General features: G+C 54.1%; 10 protein-coding genes across 10 annotated transcripts; 4 read left to right on the forward strand and 6 right to left on the reverse strand.

Annotated features, from left to right (window-relative positions):
• Positions 1 to 235: 235 nt before the first annotated feature.
• Positions 236 to 1,768, reverse strand: TUM1 (thiosulfate sulfurtransferase; the record flags this gene model as incomplete). The annotated part of the gene is made up of 7 exons (XM_076677407.1): positions 236 to 286; positions 349 to 414; positions 488 to 728; positions 803 to 939; positions 1,025 to 1,222; positions 1,304 to 1,472; positions 1,575 to 1,768. 7 exons carry the CDS (start codon positions 1,766 to 1,768, stop codon positions 236 to 238), a joined length of 1,056 nt encoding a protein of 351 aa, XP_076535493.1.
• A 273-nt stretch (positions 1,769 to 2,041) lies between these two features.
• Positions 2,042 to 3,044, reverse strand: IDI1 (isopentenyl-diphosphate delta-isomerase IDI1; the record flags this gene model as incomplete). The annotated part of the gene is made up of 4 exons (XM_076677408.1): positions 2,042 to 2,322; positions 2,421 to 2,762; positions 2,841 to 2,957; positions 3,029 to 3,044. 4 exons carry the CDS (start codon positions 3,042 to 3,044, stop codon positions 2,042 to 2,044), a joined length of 756 nt encoding a protein of 251 aa, XP_076535494.1.
• A 181-nt stretch (positions 3,045 to 3,225) lies between these two features.
• On the forward strand, positions 3,226 to 3,954 carry RSM7 (mitochondrial 37S ribosomal protein uS7m RSM7; the record flags this gene model as incomplete). The annotated part of the gene is made up of 2 exons (XM_076677409.1): positions 3,226 to 3,863; positions 3,942 to 3,954. The coding sequence occupies 2 exons, from the start codon at positions 3,226 to 3,228 to the stop codon at positions 3,952 to 3,954; spliced, it is 651 nt and encodes a 216-aa protein (XP_076535495.1).
• Positions 3,955 to 4,380: 426 nt separating this feature from the next.
• NPC2 (sterol transporter) lies at positions 4,381 to 5,443 on the forward strand (the record flags this gene model as incomplete). The annotated part of the gene is made up of 6 exons (XM_076677410.1): positions 4,381 to 4,576; positions 4,732 to 4,844; positions 4,934 to 5,013; positions 5,099 to 5,190; positions 5,267 to 5,335; positions 5,412 to 5,443. The coding sequence occupies 6 exons, from the start codon at positions 4,381 to 4,383 to the stop codon at positions 5,441 to 5,443; spliced, it is 582 nt and encodes a 193-aa protein (XP_076535496.1).
• Positions 5,444 to 5,882: 439 nt separating this feature from the next.
• Positions 5,883 to 7,131, reverse strand: APT1 (adenine phosphoribosyltransferase APT1; the record flags this gene model as incomplete). The annotated part of the gene is made up of 8 exons (XM_076677411.1): positions 5,883 to 5,937; positions 6,051 to 6,135; positions 6,211 to 6,286; positions 6,375 to 6,383; positions 6,471 to 6,586; positions 6,690 to 6,795; positions 6,874 to 6,941; positions 7,086 to 7,131. 8 exons carry the CDS (start codon positions 7,129 to 7,131, stop codon positions 5,883 to 5,885), a joined length of 561 nt encoding a protein of 186 aa, XP_076535497.1.
• Positions 7,132 to 7,266: 135 nt separating this feature from the next.
• On the reverse strand, positions 7,267 to 8,112 carry JCM15063_004752 (mitochondrial fission process 1 family protein; the record flags this gene model as incomplete). The annotated part of the gene is made up of 3 exons (XM_076677412.1): positions 7,267 to 7,581; positions 7,654 to 7,907; positions 7,977 to 8,112. 3 exons carry the CDS (start codon positions 8,110 to 8,112, stop codon positions 7,267 to 7,269), a joined length of 705 nt encoding a protein of 234 aa, XP_076535498.1.
• A 294-nt stretch (positions 8,113 to 8,406) lies between these two features.
• On the reverse strand, positions 8,407 to 9,837 carry JCM15063_004753 (serine hydrolase domain-containing protein; the record flags this gene model as incomplete). Its single annotated transcript, XM_076677413.1, has 3 exons — positions 8,407 to 8,555; positions 8,638 to 9,339; positions 9,405 to 9,837. The coding sequence occupies 3 exons, from the start codon at positions 9,835 to 9,837 to the stop codon at positions 8,407 to 8,409; spliced, it is 1,284 nt and encodes a 427-aa protein (XP_076535499.1).
• Positions 9,838 to 10,188: 351 nt separating this feature from the next.
• RPB3 (DNA-directed RNA polymerase II core subunit RPB3) lies at positions 10,189 to 11,803 on the forward strand (the record flags this gene model as incomplete). Its single annotated transcript, XM_076677414.1, has 7 exons — positions 10,189 to 10,301; positions 10,378 to 10,552; positions 10,613 to 10,760; positions 10,833 to 10,918; positions 10,987 to 11,133; positions 11,225 to 11,338; positions 11,420 to 11,803. 7 exons carry the CDS (start codon positions 10,189 to 10,191, stop codon positions 11,801 to 11,803), a joined length of 1,167 nt encoding a protein of 388 aa, XP_076535500.1.
• Positions 11,804 to 11,947: 144 nt separating this feature from the next.
• On the reverse strand, positions 11,948 to 12,971 carry JCM15063_004755 (uncharacterized protein; the record flags this gene model as incomplete). Its single annotated transcript, XM_076677415.1, has 4 exons — positions 11,948 to 12,038; positions 12,150 to 12,249; positions 12,328 to 12,835; positions 12,915 to 12,971. 4 exons carry the CDS (start codon positions 12,969 to 12,971, stop codon positions 11,948 to 11,950), a joined length of 756 nt encoding a protein of 251 aa, XP_076535501.1.
• Positions 12,972 to 13,147: 176 nt separating this feature from the next.
• On the forward strand, positions 13,148 to 17,594 carry VAM6 (Vam6p; the record flags this gene model as incomplete). The annotated part of the gene is made up of 14 exons (XM_076677416.1): positions 13,148 to 13,229; positions 13,295 to 13,369; positions 13,438 to 13,542; positions 13,611 to 14,282; positions 14,348 to 14,856; positions 14,932 to 15,391; positions 15,463 to 15,824; positions 15,912 to 15,982; positions 16,092 to 16,233; positions 16,308 to 16,500; positions 16,697 to 16,886; positions 16,964 to 17,317; positions 17,397 to 17,453; positions 17,534 to 17,594. 14 exons carry the CDS (start codon positions 13,148 to 13,150, stop codon positions 17,592 to 17,594), a joined length of 3,333 nt encoding a protein of 1,110 aa, XP_076535502.1.
• Between the last annotated feature and the right edge of the window lie 342 nt (positions 17,595 to 17,936).

Below are 17,936 nucleotides of genomic sequence, written 5' to 3' on the forward strand. Positions count from 1 at the left end.
GGGCAGAAAGGCGACCGTGGTAATCTCGGCCTCTCCAAGTCCCGTGACGTTCTGACGCCCGCGCGCACGCGTCGTCATGAATTCCTAGGATTCGGCCGCCGCCGATAACGAGAATGTTCAAGCCGAATGACGCGTATTTCTCACGATGCTCGGGAGGGTTTGATGGGTCAACAGTATTTGCAGTGCAAGGCGTGCGACAAGCTGATATCGCACGAGAAGAAGTCGTTTTTTCGCTTCAAGCTTTGACAATCTTGCTCTCTGCTCGCTGAGCGTACCCGGTCCAGCTCTGGTCAAACGGCTCGCGACACGTCAGTTGCAGCCCTGGAAGCGATTGGGGAGAAGAGCTACCTCGTCATAAATGGACACCTTTTCGCTCGCACCCGCACGCTGCAGTGCCAGCCAGAGGATTGCCGCCTACAAATCCAAGGAAGTCAGTCTCGAGAGAAATGAGGATGCGTTGAACGGGCGGTGGTGTGCCCCCACGTACTGTCATGCCACTTCCACAGGTGTTGATCACTTTCCTCTCGCCCTTCTTGACTGCCTCCCAAGCATCTTGACCCATGACTCCGACAAACACTCTCTCAAGTTCTTCCTTGGACAACAAAGTCTTGAAGGGAGGGTTCGTGGACGATTCGGCCGAGAGCACCGCGGGAGAAGGGAGGTTGAGGGAGTAGGGCATGTGACCCGACGACAACCCGGCTCGAGGTTCAGGTGCTGTACCATCGAATCTGCAGAAGAATCCGGAACGATGTGAGTCACTAATCCGAAAGCAAAAGGCAAGGGTTCGAGAGGATTTGCTAACCGTCCCGAAGGTCGAGCGTCTAGGACAATGTCGCCTTGTTCACCCTTGTCGACGTTGGCGTTCATTTCTTGCCACTGCACGACATCTGATTGCTCGCTACCTTCTTCCACTCTGTAATCGGTAAAGTTTTCCTCGATCTGCGTTTTCGGGTTCAGATCAGCGAGGAATCAGGAGGACCACCCGGGTCAAAGCGGACGAAGAGCTGATCACGACAGGACTCACATCAGCAATAAAGTAGCTCTCGATCCTGGGCTTTGTCGCATACAGCAACTCGCTCAAGATCGGGTGGAACTTCTTGCCCGACTCTTCGACGCTGTGTGGGTTGACGTGACTCGGAATCTTGGTATCAATCGGCAAATTTTCGGCTTCCCACCTCGGAAGACCTCCATCCAAAAGTGAGACTCGCTTGTGATCAAAGTGCTGTAATTTGAACGCGCACGAGGGGAGAGCAAGGTCAACTTTAGCAATATTCATCTCGATCTCGGTGTGAGAGCAATCTACCTTGAACGTGAATGCAGTACGCGGCGACGAGAAGACTCCAGTTGTATCGTAGATGACCACGTGAGAGTCGCGCTTGATGCCCAACCGAGACGCCGCATCCTCGAACTGGTCTCGCGAAGGCATCTCGTGCGGGACATTGCCAAGATCGGACTTGGACGCGATCAAGTCACTGATTGAAATGGAACAAAGACCGTGAATTCGGCATCATTCGGCGTCTGAGCGGATCTGGAAGCCTCGCGAGACGATTCGGGAGGGAATGGGGCAAACTGACAGGTCCCAGAACGCACTGTTCTCAATCCGTTTCGTCCTGAACTCTTTGAATCCAGATCTCGGAGGGTCGAGGTTAGGCATGAACCAGCTCCCGTCGAGTACAACGACGTCTTTGCCTTTGCCCGAGGGATCCGACAACCACGAGTGGAGCTCTTTCGGCGAGACCAGTCCCACCGCGCGAGAACTCGTCGACATGAGTCGCGACCCAGATAGAGAGCGTCGGATCGAGTTCCGCAGCGAGGTTGAAAGCATTCCCGTCGGATCGAGTCGAGTGGTTGATGGAGAAGTCCTCGGGAATATTGATCAACATTCAACCTATGTCCCAATCTCTTCTGTATCGCATTTCTATCTCATAGATTCTCGGATAGTCAGACAGAGTATCATATTCTATTCGATGGCTCGAGAACGAGTCATCCACCCGAAAATACTAAAAACATGCAACCTTGGAAAACCTAGCAAGTCCTGCTCCTACATCCGGATGATTTCGCCCATGGTCGCTTGCTCCTTCGCGACGACCTCGTTCAGGTTCTTCGCATCGAGCGATTCGCTCCCTGTCCTCGAGTCGAGCAAGGCGTCCCACCACTTGTACAGGAAACTTTCGGCAATCAGGCGGAACCACGGCGTAAAGGTCGATTCGGGATCTTGGAAAAACTCGACGAGCTCTTGCTTCGAGACCCACTTGGTCGCCGACACTTCGTTCGGGTTGATCTCGAATTTCGGGTCGAGCGTCAAGAAAAGGATGTAGTCAACTGCAGCGCCAAAACAAAAAATCAGGGTGACCAGATGCAGCGAATCGTCAGTGAGACTGTGATAGGTAAGATGCAAGAAGGAAAACGTGAGGACTGACTCTCGTGTTCTGCCCAAATCTCATCCGATTTGGCATAGTAGTGGATCCGGGTCAAATACGCAAAGTCGTCCAACTCGTACGTGATCGGGATGCCCAACTCGTGTTCGAGTTTCCTTGACGCCGCTCTCCGAATCCCGATCTGGTTCGGCTCGTCACGCTCGCCGAACGAGGTCAGCGGGTGCGAGCAGCACGTGTTGGTCCACATTTTCGGGAACGTGATCTTCTCGTCGGCTCGTCGTTGAAGCAGCAGTTTGCCCGACTCGGGGTGGAATAGGAACACGGAGAACGCTCGATGCAGAGGCGAGCGAACCTCGGACGAGCCGGGTGGGGGAATCAAATGACCTGGTTTCGCGATGCTCAATCGTCAGCCTTGGATTGTCACGCAAACCAGTTGCCTCGTTATAGTGTGGAATCGCGCACAGTCTTTCTTGGAGCCTTCGCCAATGGCGCGGTCATCTTCGTCGAGGAGGATCAAGCGTTCCTCCATCAAGTTGATCTGTTCCTGGTCATACTGGTTCGGGTCGAGAGTGATCGTGTCTGTTTGGACATTATGGCTTCAGCTTGCGAGCACGAGGACAGAGAAGAGAGAGAGACGGCACGAGTCGTACGAGCAGGAGTGGCCATCGCGGTCTGATTCACTTCGCGTGCGGTTCCGATCGAGGCAACAGCTGAAAGGAAGGGTATATGGGTGAGACCTCGTCCAGACGAAGTGCGAGGGGTGAGAGAGCGGGAGAGACACTCGCGAGGGATTTGTGCGACCTTGTCCTCTCTCTCACTAGGCGCCTTACTTGCTCTTCACCCCGCTATGTCGAGACTATTACCGAGACTTGCGCCCTTGGTCCGACCCGCAGTTCCGCGCGCGCGGTACCTGGCGACGGCATCAGCATTCGACGCTGCGCTCTCCTCTTCGTCTTCCTCATCGTCTACCCCGCAAGCTCGTCATGCACCTGCCTCGTCTTTGTCAACACCAGGAGGACTCTCCGCGTCAGCGACTGGAGGAGGAGCGACAACTGCCCAAGACCCTCTCGCGGTCGACCCCGATTCCGAGACGCTCAACTACCTCGCTCGACTGATCATGCAAGACGGCAAACTCGCAAGATCACACCTACACCTCTCGATCATGCTCGAACAGTTGCAACTCTCGACGCGCTCGCCCCCGTTGCCGGTCCTGTACAAGGCGCTCGAGTTGACCTCGCCTCAAGTGAGGTTGGTAGGACGGAGGAAAGGGACCAAAGTGTTGCAGACGCCGCAACCGTTGACGCAGAAACAGCAAGTGAGGCAAGCGTGGTTGTGGATCGTCGAGGCGAGCGACAAGCGGCAGTCGACGGAGAAGGTGTTTGGCAAACGGTTGGCGCAGGAGGTCCTAAGCGTGTTGAACGGACAGAGCGAGGCACTCAAAAAGCTCGTCGCGCGACACGAACAGGCCGTCACCGGCAGGGCAAAGTACGTTGCCAATTCTCGTTTCTCCTGTCGTCCGCACCAGCCCATGTACTGATTCTACGAGCTTTGCTTGTATCACAGTGTTGGACGATAGAACCTCGTGTAGAATCACGAAACAATCCTTTACATACATCCCGTCATACGCGTCGAGGAAGAAAACGCGCAAGGCGATTATAGGAAAAAGAGAGTCGCCACGCATTGCAGTCGTGTTGGAGCAAGCGAGTGCTGCTTCCTTCTCTACTGGCTTCTGCCGCATGCGTCGTCTCGAGTGCAAGGAGGGGGAACGAGTCTGCGCAAATGCAAGTGCCGCTAGATGCCATGAGGTTTCTCTTTTTCCCGTCGTAATTTTCCGTGGCGGCAGACTTGTGCGAGACGGTCTACCACTACAGTGACAGTTGGATTTGTACCCAGGCAATTTTGCGTCGGGCGAATGGCGTTTCGTCGATACTCGATGCTCATCGCTCTTTTGGCGTTCTCATCCTCCCTCCCCCACACTCCCACCTCGCCCGACCCTTTGAGAATGCTTGCGCTAGTTCTCCTTGCCACTACACTCGGTGCGACCGTGCTTGGTTCGCCCCTCAACCTGAATGTGAACAATGCGGCTGCGCAACAAGTCGTCATGAACGGAGTCAGCTGGTCCGCGAACCAGATCTCGCACATCGGCACTGCAGACGACCAGGTCGGTACCCTGACCAAGTGGGACTGGACCGATTGTGGTGAGTGGCGCTCATCTTTTGAGCCTTGGACTGGCGATCGACAAACATCCCGGGGGGAGTGGGGGCAACGATCAGACCAACCTGGATCGTCGTCGTTTCGAGGCTCTCACTCGTTAGAGACCGACATTGTAGCTGATGGCCTTCTACACGAGCAGGATCCCCCTCGGACGCACTCCAGATCGAGTCCCTCAAGATCTCGCCGGATCCTCCCAGACCCGGTCATGACTTGACCATCGTCGCTTCGGGCAAGGCCCAATCCAAAATCGATGTACGTACGAATCCTGAGCTCATAATCATCGCTTCTTGCTTCCTCGCCAAGCTGTCGGATTGACTCAGACCATCGTCTTGCCGTTACAGTTTGGAACGTATGCCGACGTGACCGTCAAACTCGGCTTGATCAAGCTCCTGACCAAGCAATTCGACGTGTGTGACGAGCTGTGAGTCTTCCTTGCCGCTGCACGGACTCGAGCTCGGCTATACGATCGGATCCCTGATGACATGGAATGGTTTCGCTTCCCGCAGGGACAACTCGAACGCGACTCTGCGGTGCCCAATCGCGCCCGGCACGCACTCGATCACTCAGACTGTTGCGCTTCCTCGCGAGATCCCTCGAGGTAAATTGATCGATCATGCTATCGAGTCAGACCACTCAAACATCGGCTAATTTCCGATTTCGTGTGTCTGCTGCAGCCAAATTCCAGGTCGAGGCGAAAGTGTACACTCAGGACGAAGAACCTGCAGCCTGCATCTCGCTTTGGAGTGAGCTTACCACCGTCTAGAATTGCAGCGAGAGATGCGAGGGTGATGCTGATCCACTTTTTCATCGCTTGCGCAGTCAACTTCCTCGTCCCTGACTTGCAAGACTAAATGCACATCTCTAGTTTCTCTCTAGCTGCATCTCTAGAACCCCTTCAAGCGTTTGACGCTTCCGCTACCCTGTTGCGCTGTTCCTTCCTGTTCTCGATCCTTGAATTGCCCCTCCTGATGCCCGTGTTCCAACTCTTGCTCTTTGTACTTTTTGTCGTTCCCGTGTGTCAAATAACAGTATCCTGTCCAGTCCGTTTCTCCTTGGTCGCCTATGCACCCCCTACGAAACGTGTTTTTTATGATACCTTTCTCTCTCTCCTCTCTCTCGAGCATTTCCCGCATCAACTCAAGATTAAAACCTCGAATCTAAGTTGGAGAGTAAGAAGAGCTCTATCGATTGCGGTTTCTCTTACTCTCTCTCGAGACACGATTTCCCCTGTTTCCACCCAATTTCCCTTTTCCAAAAGTCCCGGGGGTTTCCCCCTTGGTCAGGATTTCTTTAATCCTTGATGATCGAGTAGGTAGGTCCCTTGAGCGCGTCCTTGCCCTTCAAGCTGCAAGAAGCAAAGACTGGGGGTCAGCAAACTCACTTTCCTTCTGAGAGGGAAAAAAAAGGAGAGGGTTTTTTTTCCTTCTGGTGGAACAAAGAGTGAAAATGGTAGCGTACAATTCAATCTCGATCACGAACAAGTTCTCAATCACTTTCGCACCGCACTTTTCTACCAACTCTCCAGCTGCCGAAGCGGAACCACCTGTTAAAGAGAGAATTTCCAGCTTCGTAAGTACCTTTTGCCCGAGAGACGGTGGTGTGGAAGCAGATTGTTTACCGGTAGCGATCAAGTCGTCAATGATGACGACGTTGGCACCTTGCTTGATACCTCCTTCTTGCATCTCGAACGAATCCTTTTATTTTTTCCAACGAGAGATCAAAAAAGCAACATCAGTTTCTCTTGCCTTGTTCGCAGTGGACTTGTAACTGATACAAACTTACCACTCCATACTATTGAGAGAGCGGTTGGATTAAGCGAGAGTGATCAGTTCGATGCAACACCATCGCACTTTCGGAAAGGAGAGATGCGTCACTCACTTCCTTCTCGTACGAAGCGGTCAAGCACTTGCCAGGCAACTTGCCCGCCTTGCGAACAGGGACGAAGCCAGCTTGTAACCGTTGCGCCAACACGGGTCCAAACAAGAATCCACGAGCTGCAAAAAGGAAATCAAACCAACACGACAAAGGAAGGGCAGTGAGTTTGCTGTGTGAGTTGATCACAGGAGGCTGGGGAAGAAAAGAATTGAGAGAGCGTACCGTCGAGACCGACGAGGGTGTCAATCTTGGCATCGGGACCTTGGGTCTCGCGCAGTTTCGGAAGCGTGACCGAAGTGATGTGGTGCAGGAAATGAGTGATCAAAGTCTGGACAGAATCATACGGTATCAGCGAACTGACAGATACGAATAGAGACGAGAGTTGAATGAGAATCGGGAAACTTACCTCGAACGCACTCGGGTCGGCGAGCAAAGGGAACACGTCCAAGAAGACGATACCCTCTTTGGGGAATCCTGCAGAACCATACCAGGAAGTACCATAGTGAGGGTCAGCACCTCGGGAACTTTTTTCTGATCAAAACCCCGCCTCTTTGCTGATCGCTACTTCCTGCTCGAGTTTGGCAGTCAGGAGGACAGGACCGAATCTTGGATACATACCAGGGTAGACACCGAGTTTCGATTTGAGGTAAGCGATATCAGACATGATTTTTGGGTAGCTGGTGGGGTGAAGAAGCAGAGGAATTCGCAAGTTGCTACATATTAGCAACAGTTCTCGTCGCTCTCCCTTCCTTCGTCATAAGTTATGTATCTACAAATTGCATCGAGGGGTCCTGTGTATCTAGATCTTCTTGTCTACGCCCTCTACAACTTTGGGTTCCTGGTGTGCGCCATGGTGCTCGTTCAACGCTCGCAACACGGGCGAATTCTCATCCGGGTACAACGAACGATGCACTCGGTCAAAGGTCGCGTCGACGACGTGTTCGACCGGTTCATCAAACAGGAATGGCAGTGCCGGAATGAACCCGAGTCCGAGCGCCGAGGGCAACCACTGTCGTACGCGCACGTTCTGAATCCCGCGTTTCTTGATGTACATTGCCGAGTACTTGACGATCGAGTGAATGGTCAACGATGGTAGCAGCATGGATGCCGTGGCCTATATCAGGGATCAATCCCCAAAATACATGAGTACCTTCCCCTTCAAACGATCCACGAAATTCGACTGTACCTGAAAGATGGCACGCTTCGCGGTGGTGAGTCCGACCACTTGACTGAGCGCTTCCGGGCAGTACTCTTGAGCCCTCAGTTTCGCCTTGTACCCTTCGTACGCGACATCGCCTCCAACGTACAGCCACGAGATACCGTACGCGCTTTGGACGACTCGAGGGTTGACGACCGGACGGAACGACTCGCCCACGTCGGAAGAGTACGCGAGGTACCGAGTGGAAGCGATCAAGACGGGTCGCAATCGACCGAGGTAACCTGGAAAAGGAGTAGTTTACAGTTGGTATACAGGTACCATCCAGCGACCTGAAGCTACGGTAGACATACCGAGGTAACGAGCTTCAGTGTCGATCGTGTCAATCTTGCCTTCGACGACTTCCTGTTCCGTCTGTTCGAGCGTTTGTTGCAAGTCTTGTACCGGAGATGGAGCTGCTGCGGGAGTAACCGAAGTTGATCTAGACATGGCTTCTGTGGGCTGATTGATCGGCTGAGTTAATCGAGCTGTATCCTGTTTGTAATTGTTCCGGCTGTAGCGATCGACGAGGTGACTGGCGGGAGAAACACTTGGCAAGAAGATGACGAATGTTATCGCTGCCAAGTCCCCCCAATCACTCTGCTCAACTTCACTCGCGTTTTTTGTACAAATATGCAACCTTTCCTTTCACATCCATGGAACAACAGAACAGATTGTACCATACTTCCTCGTGCTATGAATACTGAACTTTCTTTGGGTTACCTCGTTTTTTCCCTCGGCTTATCATTCCTTTGAGGATTGGATTCCTTCGTAAATTTTGGGTTCAACCTTGGACCACATCTTCATGATGGCCGGATGCGAATGGGGCAAGAGACAACTCCATACGATGAACGCGACATCTTGCTCTCGGTCGACGACCCAGAAACTGTTGGCTAAACCCCCGGGAATACGTAGGGTCAGTACGAGCCTACCAGGTTCTATGCCGGAGGACAAAGAAGAGAGAGATAAACGTACCGTAGCCAGACCAGGTCAATGCTCCTTTCGAACGACCGGATGGGATCCCAGCCCCACAAAGGGTTCCCCCTAAACCATAGTTGACACCTTCAAACTGTTCCTTCTTTGCATGACTCCACGGGTCGTTGCCTTGCGAGACGGCAGGGACAAACGTTTCGAGAGGTTTGCCTCGCAATCTCGGTTCAAACATGGACTGGACCGTCGCCTCCTCGAGGACGCGTCGATTTCCCGACTCGGCTTCACCGTTGCGCAACAACATGCGCAAGATCTTGAGGTACGATTTCGGAGATCCAGTCAACCCTGCCCCTCCCCACGAGATGGATTGAGTGAATTGGCGACCTTGGTCGAACGTGTAAGGACCATCAGGTTTCGGAGCGTCAGGTGCGGGTGGAGCATCCGGGTTGAGTCCAAACTCGGGCGAGACTGCCACCGAGACTCGGTTCGAAGGGTTCGTGAACGTCATGTCGGTGATTCCGAGGGGGTTGAAAATGTTGTCCTCGAGGTACTTGTCAAACGGCATGCCGCTCACTTCAGCTACGAGTAGTGCAAGCCAGTCGTTGGCGGTACCGTACGAGAATTCGGTACCCGGAGGCAGGAGGAAAGGCGATTTGGTAAGGGATTCCCGGGTCGAGTTTTCATCGTAGATAGAAGCGAGTCCGAGTTTGCGCTGGATTTCGGCATACTGAGCGTCATATTTGAACCCTGATACGCACGACGAGTCAGTATCGAATAGCGCGGAGGCAACGAGATAGGGTTCGACGACGAACCGGCGGTATGGGTGATGAGGTTTTCGATCGTGCACCGATGCGAGTTGGGTTTGTACTCGGGTTCGCCGTCGGTCGAGTAGCCAGTCAAGATTTCGAGGTCTTTGAGCTCGCGCACGTACTTGCTCGCGTCGTCGTCGAGGCGAATCTTGCCCTGTTCGACGAGCTGGAGCGCGGCGATCGCGGTTACGAGCTTGGTCGAGGACCACAGAGGGAACAAGGACTCGTCGGTGATCTTGGGCCAGCTGTCCTTGTTGCCAGCATCGTCGTCGACTTGTTCGAACCCAGCAACCGCGCGAACGAGGGTTTCGGTTGCCGAAGTCGTGGCGAGCACGGCAGCTCGTGGGAGTCCCGTGTTGCGGTGTTGGACGAATTCGTCGACCGAATCTTGCACGAGTTGCTGAATGTCTCGCTCGATCGCAGCAGGGAAGGCCATGGCGGATTGTGCGTGTCGAGGTAAGAGCGTAGTGGGGCAAGCAGTCGGCACAGCGACGCGGATCGGGTTGCTGAAGCGACGAGGGCGCCAGACAGCAAGCTCGAGATCCGAGATTAGGTGATCGAGACGAATGGAGGAATGCAGGGAAGGAAGGGACAACGTTGACCGCGTGGAGAGGCTGCGGCAACTGATCACTGCTTGCCGACTTTCGTGCGGGTTCAACGTTCGCCAACATCCGCTCTCGCCGCGCTCATCTCGCTCGATCCATCTCGACGCGCCGTCACCGTTTATCCTCTTGACGAGCTCCAGAGCCAGTACGACCCGTGACGCGCGAGAAGACTTCGAGTTTAGATGGCGCTTCCTCTGAAACCGCCAGGCTCGCTCGACGGATCTGACCTGCGGGTCAAGATCACTCAGGTCAAGGATGACAGTCTGCATTTCATCCTCGACGGCGTCCATCTTGGGTAAGCAGAGGTTCACACTCGCGCGTCTCATCGCAAACGCCGCGACTCACTCGCATCACTCGCGTCCCCGTTCTAGCCTGGCCAACTCGCTCCGGAGAGCCATGATCTCAAGAATCGATACCCTCGCGATCGACCAGGTCCAGATCACCGAAAACACGAGCGTCTTGCCCGACGAGATGATCGCACACCGACTCGGACTCGTCCCGCTCAACTCGGAGAACCTGGACCGCCACATCCCCAATTACAACCGAGTAGGGATCTTTCGTTTTGCCCGCATGGCAGCAGAATGACTTAACCTTCTCCTGCGTCAGGAATGCACCTGCGATGCTTACTGCGACAAGTGCTCGGTCGTGCTGACCCTCGATGCACTGTGTACGACGAGCTCGACCATGGAAGTCACGAGCAAGAACCTACAGATCGAAGGTCCAAGTCGGAGCGGCATCGGCAAACCTGCTCTCAGTAAGTAGCTTTCCCCCTTTCAGAACGAGGAGGAGACGACTGATGCTCTCCTTTCGCTGGCGTATTTGACAGGTGCGGACCCGAAATTGTCTCAGGGAATCATGTTGGCAAAACTCACAAAAGGGCAAGAGATCCACATGCGGTGTATCGCGGTCAAGGTGAGCAACCGAGCGTCTTCCCTTCAGGCCTGGACAGCTCATTCATTGCGAGTACCTGCTTTCCACAGGGTCGAGCTCTCGAACACGCGAAATGGTCTCCGGTATCAGCAGTCGGATTCGAATACGACCCGTACAACAAACTGCGGCACACCGATCTCTGGTACGAAGTCGGTACCAAAGCAGAAGACGAGTGGCCCGTATCTGAGAACGGCAAGGTCAGTCGAGAAGATTTTTCTCGAACCTTTACTGCGATGGAACAAAACGGGAAACGCTAAACTTGGCATCAACCCCCTCCCCAAAAAACAGTACGAGAAGAAACCGGAAGAGAACGAAGCGTTCGAATTCAACGAGAAGCCTTCGAGGTTCTACTACGATGTCGAAGCGGTCGGTCAACTCAAACCGGAAGAGATTGTGCTCAAGGTACGATTTACCTCGAACTCTCTCTCTCTTACTCTTTTCAAGCCAGTGCTGACTTGCAACTTCTTCGTTTTCCAAATCCAGAGCTTTGATGCTCTCATTGTTCAGTTGGGACAGTTGCGAGTAGGGTTGCTCGAGTTGGCGAACCCGGGTCAGAATGTTGGGATCGATGGCAACGTATTGGGAGGAGACGCGTCAATGATGGGACTTGACGGAGAGGGTGGATTCGCACAACAACACCAGTACCATCAGGAAGGAGGAATTATCGCACCTCCACCACCACCACCTGGAGGAGGAATGAACGGGTACGGTGGAGCAGGTTCATATGGACAGTACGGTGCTCCTCCTCCGCCACCGCCTCAGGGTCAAGGACAAGGTGGATACGGTGGATACGGGTCTGGTCCGGGAGGTCCTCCTCAACCGAGCTACGGCGCGAGTCCGCAGTATCAAGGGAACTACCAGTACTAGAGTCAACCGGATACCACCGCTTGAGCGAGTAGAATCATTTCGTATTTCGTTCAAAACGCCCGGGGTCCATACAACGTTTGAGGACCGTCACGACATGGGAGCGAGAGTGATCTTTGACCGGAAGTTTCGAAGGTCTTCGAGTTGTTAATGCGAGAGTCCTCCTTCATTTACGACTGCCCATGCAATCACGCGCAGTGCACCAGTCAACTCGTCCAGCGAGTAAGGTTTCCCGATCCTGGTTTTTGATAACGACCAAACGAAGCGGTTCAGATCGAGAACAAAAGTGGCCCTTTCGGGTGCAGCAGAGGTTCTTCCGATGCGGTGTGAGCGAGGGAGATGTACGTACGGTGGTACGTGTACGAATAGGACCGGGGTTGGATCGACTGAATTGTGCTTGAGTGCGCATGCCAACGATGCATAGTAGGTGAATTCGCACAGGTACAATCCTGTTTCCATCTCGGACGATCAGAGCGAAAACCTGTCTTTGTCGTGTTGCGTGGCACTCTGTTGGGAAGGTCACTCACCGGCGTCTCGAGACGTCTCGATATGTTGAACCCCTCTGCGTTTGGCCGCTTCGACGACTGTGTCGATATTGATCGTCGTCTCGAGTCCTTCTTGCAACTCGATCCATTCGTTGCCAGCAAACCCTCTCTGGTTCTCGCCATCATCGAGAGGGGCGAGATGTCCCTCGACATCCAACTGATTGTAGCCCCATTTCCTCGCTCGAGATTCGATTCGAATTCTGCCTTCCAACCCAACTCCGACATGAATGATCAGGTCTGGCGATTTCCCACTCGATGTCGTTGTTGTCGTGTGGGTGGAAGAGTGCAGAGTTGGGATTTGCGAGAGGACCGCTGCATACTTGACGGGAAGGAGAGACGAGCTGAACCGGATCGAGCGTTGCGCTGCGGGTGCGTCACGTGAGCCGGAATGACGAGTCGCTCCGGTAGAGTCTGAACCTTGCGGGACCGTCGTGTTGTCGAGTTGCTGTACGGCCTCCCAGGAAGGGTTGACAGGGACATGGTGGAAGGGCTACTAATCCTACACGCCGCGTCAGGGGCCCGACCTCTAAAACGATGATATCACGAAAGAGGGAAAATTGAGGACTCGCTCCAAAGCCCGTCAGGTGCACATTGTACTCTGTCTCTGTCGATTCAAGCGGTGGCATAGGCAATTCGAGCAAAGGCGGTCTCGAGAGAGAGGCAACAGGTTCATCGCGCCCCACTTTCAGACATCCTCATCAACTGCACTCGCGTCTCGACCACCAGCGACTCTCATTTACGACACGGATCACTCTCACACCACTCCACAAGGAATTGTGGCCGATCGGTCGGACAGCGAGCGATGCACAGCCCGTTCTCGCTCTCGCGGCTGATCGCGCCGTGCGACCTCGGTCAAGAGCCCATCACGGCGGTCCTTTTGCATGGTCGGTTCTCTATGGAACATCTTGCCAATAGAGCTGGAGCTAACTTGCTCAATGACGCGGTGTAGCGGACCGGATCATGCTCGGCACCGATCGAGGCTCGCTCCTCGTGTTTGACCTCTCTCACGCGTCGACGAGCTCGGGTAAGCTTCATAGTCACTCAACCAAACGGGGACCCTCGAACAGCGTCTGACCCCGTCTTCAGAAACAGCACCCCCGGCTGCGACTCTCGTCTCGCGCCATCCGGCAGTCTCGAGAAAGTCGATCGACCAACTTGCCGTCATCAAAGAGCTCAACGCACTCGTCTGTCTCAGCGGTATGCACCCGCTCAAATCGTGTGCCCGTCCGCGAGTACAACCATTGAACCGTGTGTTCTTAAAACAGGCGGCGATGTGACGCTCCTGTCTCTGCCGGACCTATCGCCCTTGTCGTCGTTCGCTTCACAGACGAAAGCAACCTGCTCACTTTTTGCCCTCGCGACCGAGATTCACTCTCAAGCGCCCGACGGAGTCCCCGAAATCCACACGACCCTCGCACTCGCATGTCGCCGTCGACTCGTGATCGTCAGTTGGATCGACGCAACTTGGAACCCTCTTGTCGAAGCGTCACTCCCCCATCAGATTCGAGGCATGGCGTTCGAACGCACGAAACTCGTCGCTGGATTCTCAACTGGAGAATACGGCATCATCACCCTCACGCCCGGATCAAGAGAACCTCCAGTGATCGGAGACCTCTTCACGTTGCCTCTTCCAGCTTCTCTTGACAAACCTTCCACCTCGTCGACGACCAAGGCGTTGGGAAACTTTGGTCTCGCAGGCGTAGGCGCTGGACTCGGGGCGCTGAGCGGACTCGCCCTTGGCAAAAAGCTCGAGAAGAATGGTGTCGTTGGCGTACCGAGACTTAAAAGTCGTGCGAAGGGCAAGTTGCCGCAAAGATCGACTGAAGACGAGCGCGAAGAACAGCAACCCGAAGACGACGACTGGCTTTGGGGCGCAGAATGGGGATGGCCGCGAGATTCGCAGGAACGCGAACGAGAGGTACTCGTCGTTCGAGACAGTCAGTCGATCTGCCCTTTCGTTCATGGGACGGAGAACTCGCTGAACGAAATTATTGAGAAACAGACATTGCCCTTCCGGTCTGCGCGAATGGCAAACCTCGCACATCGTCACCCTCGTCGATCATCTATCCTGCGGTCGTTGACGAGACGCTCGTAGTCCCTCCTTATGTTGTCTCTCTCCTCGCCCCACCTCAAACCCCTGCTGCAGCGCCAGCCCCGGGGACGTCTGGACCCTACTCGCTCGCGATCCATGCTCTCGAAGACCTCTCTCAGGTTCAGTCTGTCGAGATCTCGCCGTTCTCTGACTCGCTCGCTTCGAACGACAATCCTCGTCAATTCGAAACGGCAAGACTCTTGACCGCTTCGTCGTCATCGACCCAACCTCCCATCTTGATCGTCACTTCACCCGTCGCGAGCGGAACCACGACGAGTGTGCAAGAGCAAACTTTGTGGATAGGGACCATGGAAAGTTGGCAAGATCAAGTCGAGGAACTGGGTCGGCAAGGCGAATGGGAACGAGCGATCAGGTTACTTCGCCAATCCGATGCTCTGTATGGAAGATCATCCTTGCCTGTAAGCTATCTCTCGTTGAAACTCTTGAATCCCGAGTAGAACCTGATGAAAACCCCTCGATGGAGGAATGAACAGCCACGACTGCTGCGACGACTTTCGACTCTTCACGCGTTACACTTGTTTCGCACAAACCGGTACTCGCTCGCGATTGACGCGTTTATCCGACTCGACCTCTCCCCAGCCAGAGTCGTTGCCTTGTTCCCACTTGCGATCTCGGGCAAACTGTGTGTCTCGGAACGACAGCAAGAAGAACTCTTTGGAGGTCGTCAGCGAGACGAGCACGACGGGGAAATGGGCGGCGTTCAAGAGCAGGAGCATCAGACGCAAGATCCGGAAGCTGCGAGGGAAGAAACGAACGAGTCATTGGCATCTGTCAGTCCTGCCAAGAAGGCGTTTTTGCCCAAGGACGAGGACGATGATCGCATGTCGATGCGAAGCGTTGGAAGTAGGTTGACTGGCAAGCGAAGCTGGTTGAGAGAACGAGAAGCGACAACCGCGAACACTACGGTCGAGGAGATTGCTGAAAAAGCTCTACGTGAGTCCTTTCTATCACGGCAACGAAGGAGCTCTCCTATCTCACACGCGTTCAACCTTTCCTCCCGATAGATGAACGAGAATTACAAGCCAAGATCGACAAGAAGAACTATTCGACTTCGGTCGACGAGCTGATCCGATACTTGACGGACCGCCGTCAAAAGTACTCCCAAGCGCTTGCCGCCGTTTTGCCCACATCGAGACCAACGCCATCAAGTCACCGTCCGAACGCGACGCCGGAAGAGCTACTCGCGCTGCCAAACGTGCCATTGAGCCAACTCTCTCCCGAGCAACTCGCTCGAACCGCACAGGTTGTCGACACGGCGCTGTTCCGCAGTTATCTCGCGACGAAGCCCATCATGATTGGACCGCTGTGTCGCATCGAGAACTGGTGCGAGGTCGAACAGGTCGAGGAGTTGCTGCTCGAGGTCAAAGTGAGTTTCTCCTCACCGGGGTCTCGGACTCTCTCTCTCCGTTGATGCGCTTACAATGTTGATGACGCATTTTCCCCTGTGCTCTAGAAACATCGCGAGCTTTTGGACTTGTACAACGGCAAGGCTATGCACAAGAAGGCGGTTCAACTGTTGCGCCAGTGCGTAGATCATGCTTCTTTTCTGACATATGCCCACTTTCTCCTCCAACGCGGGGACTCTACCATCGCGAAAGGCGAATTCGGCTGATACTGCACAATCTCCCGACAGGATTAGTGCCGATGAAGACGATCCGGAGGAAAAGGTCGGGGCAACGGTGAGATATCTCCAGAAGCTAGGTCCCGATCAGCTCGAAGTCATCTTCGGGGCGTCCAAGTGGGTCTTTGAGCACGATATTAGAGCCGGGCTAGAGGTACAGTCGTTTCCCGCTGCAAATGTGCGCCTTGATCGTCTGCGGCAGGGGGACTGACCACTATCGAGGATCAGATCTTCATTGCCGATCTGGAAGAAGTCGAATCACTGCCACGACATGCAGTCATGGCGCATCTCGAAAACGTCGGGTCGGAAGTTTGCGTCAAGTACCTCGAACACATCATTCACGAACTCGGCGAGCAAGGGTCCGACTTTCACGAGAAGCTGATCGAACTGTATCTCGGATCCGACCAATCGGCCGAATCGCGTTAGCTTCCTTCTCATCTTATTTTTCCTTCTGCGCCTCTCACGCAACCTCGCCCTTCCTCGCACTTTGGCTTGGACCTCGTGGCCTTGTTCCGATGGTTCCCCTTTGGCGCTGATTTCGCAAAATTGCGTGATGTTCGTTTTCCAAGCTAACGGTCTTTTTGCTCTCTCTCGCTCTCTCGGCACCTTTTTAATAGGCCGCAACGAGCCGAAACTTACCGCCTTCCTCGAAAGCTCGACCTCGTATCGACCCGAGCGGATTCTTGGGCGTTTACCTTCGGAAGACCTTCACAAAGTGCGCGCGATCCTCCTCGGACGTCTAGGTCGACATGAAGGTGCTCTTCAGATCTACGTCTACCAGCTCGACGATCATGCGACAGCAGAGCAGTACGTACTTGCTCTGTTCTGGCCGGTCTGTCTGTAAATGAGTTCGAGCCTGACCTTTGCGTCATCGAAACAACCAGGTATTGCAAGCGAGTATACGACTCTGACGAGGCGATGAGGCCTACGATCTTCCCGTTACTCTTACGACTGTACCTTCGACCGCGCTCGTCCCATCCGCTCCTGTTTGGACCGGCATTATCACTCTTATCGACGCACGCCGCTCACATTGATCCGCTCGAAGCGTTCGAGTTGCTGCCTCCGCTCGTCTCGCTTGGCGACCTGCAAGTGTACCTCGAGAAGACGTTGCGCAAGAGTACCGAACGCAGGCGAGAAGCCGTCATGGTCAAGAACGTTGCGCGCAGTTGGGCTGATCACACCGAGAGTGATTTGGTCGACCTCGAAGAACGGCGAGTCAAGATTTCTGACAACAGAGTGTAACGCCTTTCCTTGACCCTTCTCTATGCTTGAAGTGCAGCGTAGATCTGACTTGTTTTCTTGCTGAGGTTTGAACAGTTGCCCGCAATGTTACAAGAGGATCGGAAACAGCGTCATTGCTATTCACAATCCTCAGTACGTTCTCTTTTTGACAGGAGAATCGTGATATCTGGAAAGTCCTGAGCTGAACCTACCACTGATGATGTGACCTCTAGCGGAGAAGTGACTCACTATCAATGTCGAGAACAGTTTCAAGAGAATCGCTCGTCCCGATAAAGACGAGCTCGCTTCTCCGAATACTTGTTGTCGACGTACTGCTCCTATACCTGGGATGCAATCATGCTATCGTAGACTGTACTGCAGACTCTAAAACCGATAAGGAGGGTTCCAATTCCCGCCTCCGGGTACACTGTTCAAGCGAGAAGCTCTATTAAAAAGAAAAAAAGCTGAGCCCCTTCCATGAAACTTGGAAGCGTGTTTCGGTGAGATCGTCGAAATTGTCGCACGATCATGCGGAGTCCCACGTCTTTCACTGAGAAACTGGCGAAGGGTTTCCCCAGCGATGCACGGATCCTCCCGAGTCCTCTCAAATGGCAGCAGCAATGTGACGAAGAAGTT

The sequence above is a fragment of the Sporobolomyces koalae genome, assembly GCF_050403365.1.
Source record: "Sporobolomyces koalae JCM15063 DNA, S_koalae_JCM15063T_v1_ctg8, whole genome shotgun sequence".
Classification (NCBI taxonomy): domain Eukaryota; kingdom Fungi; phylum Basidiomycota; class Microbotryomycetes; order Sporidiobolales; family Sporidiobolaceae; genus Sporobolomyces; species Sporobolomyces koalae.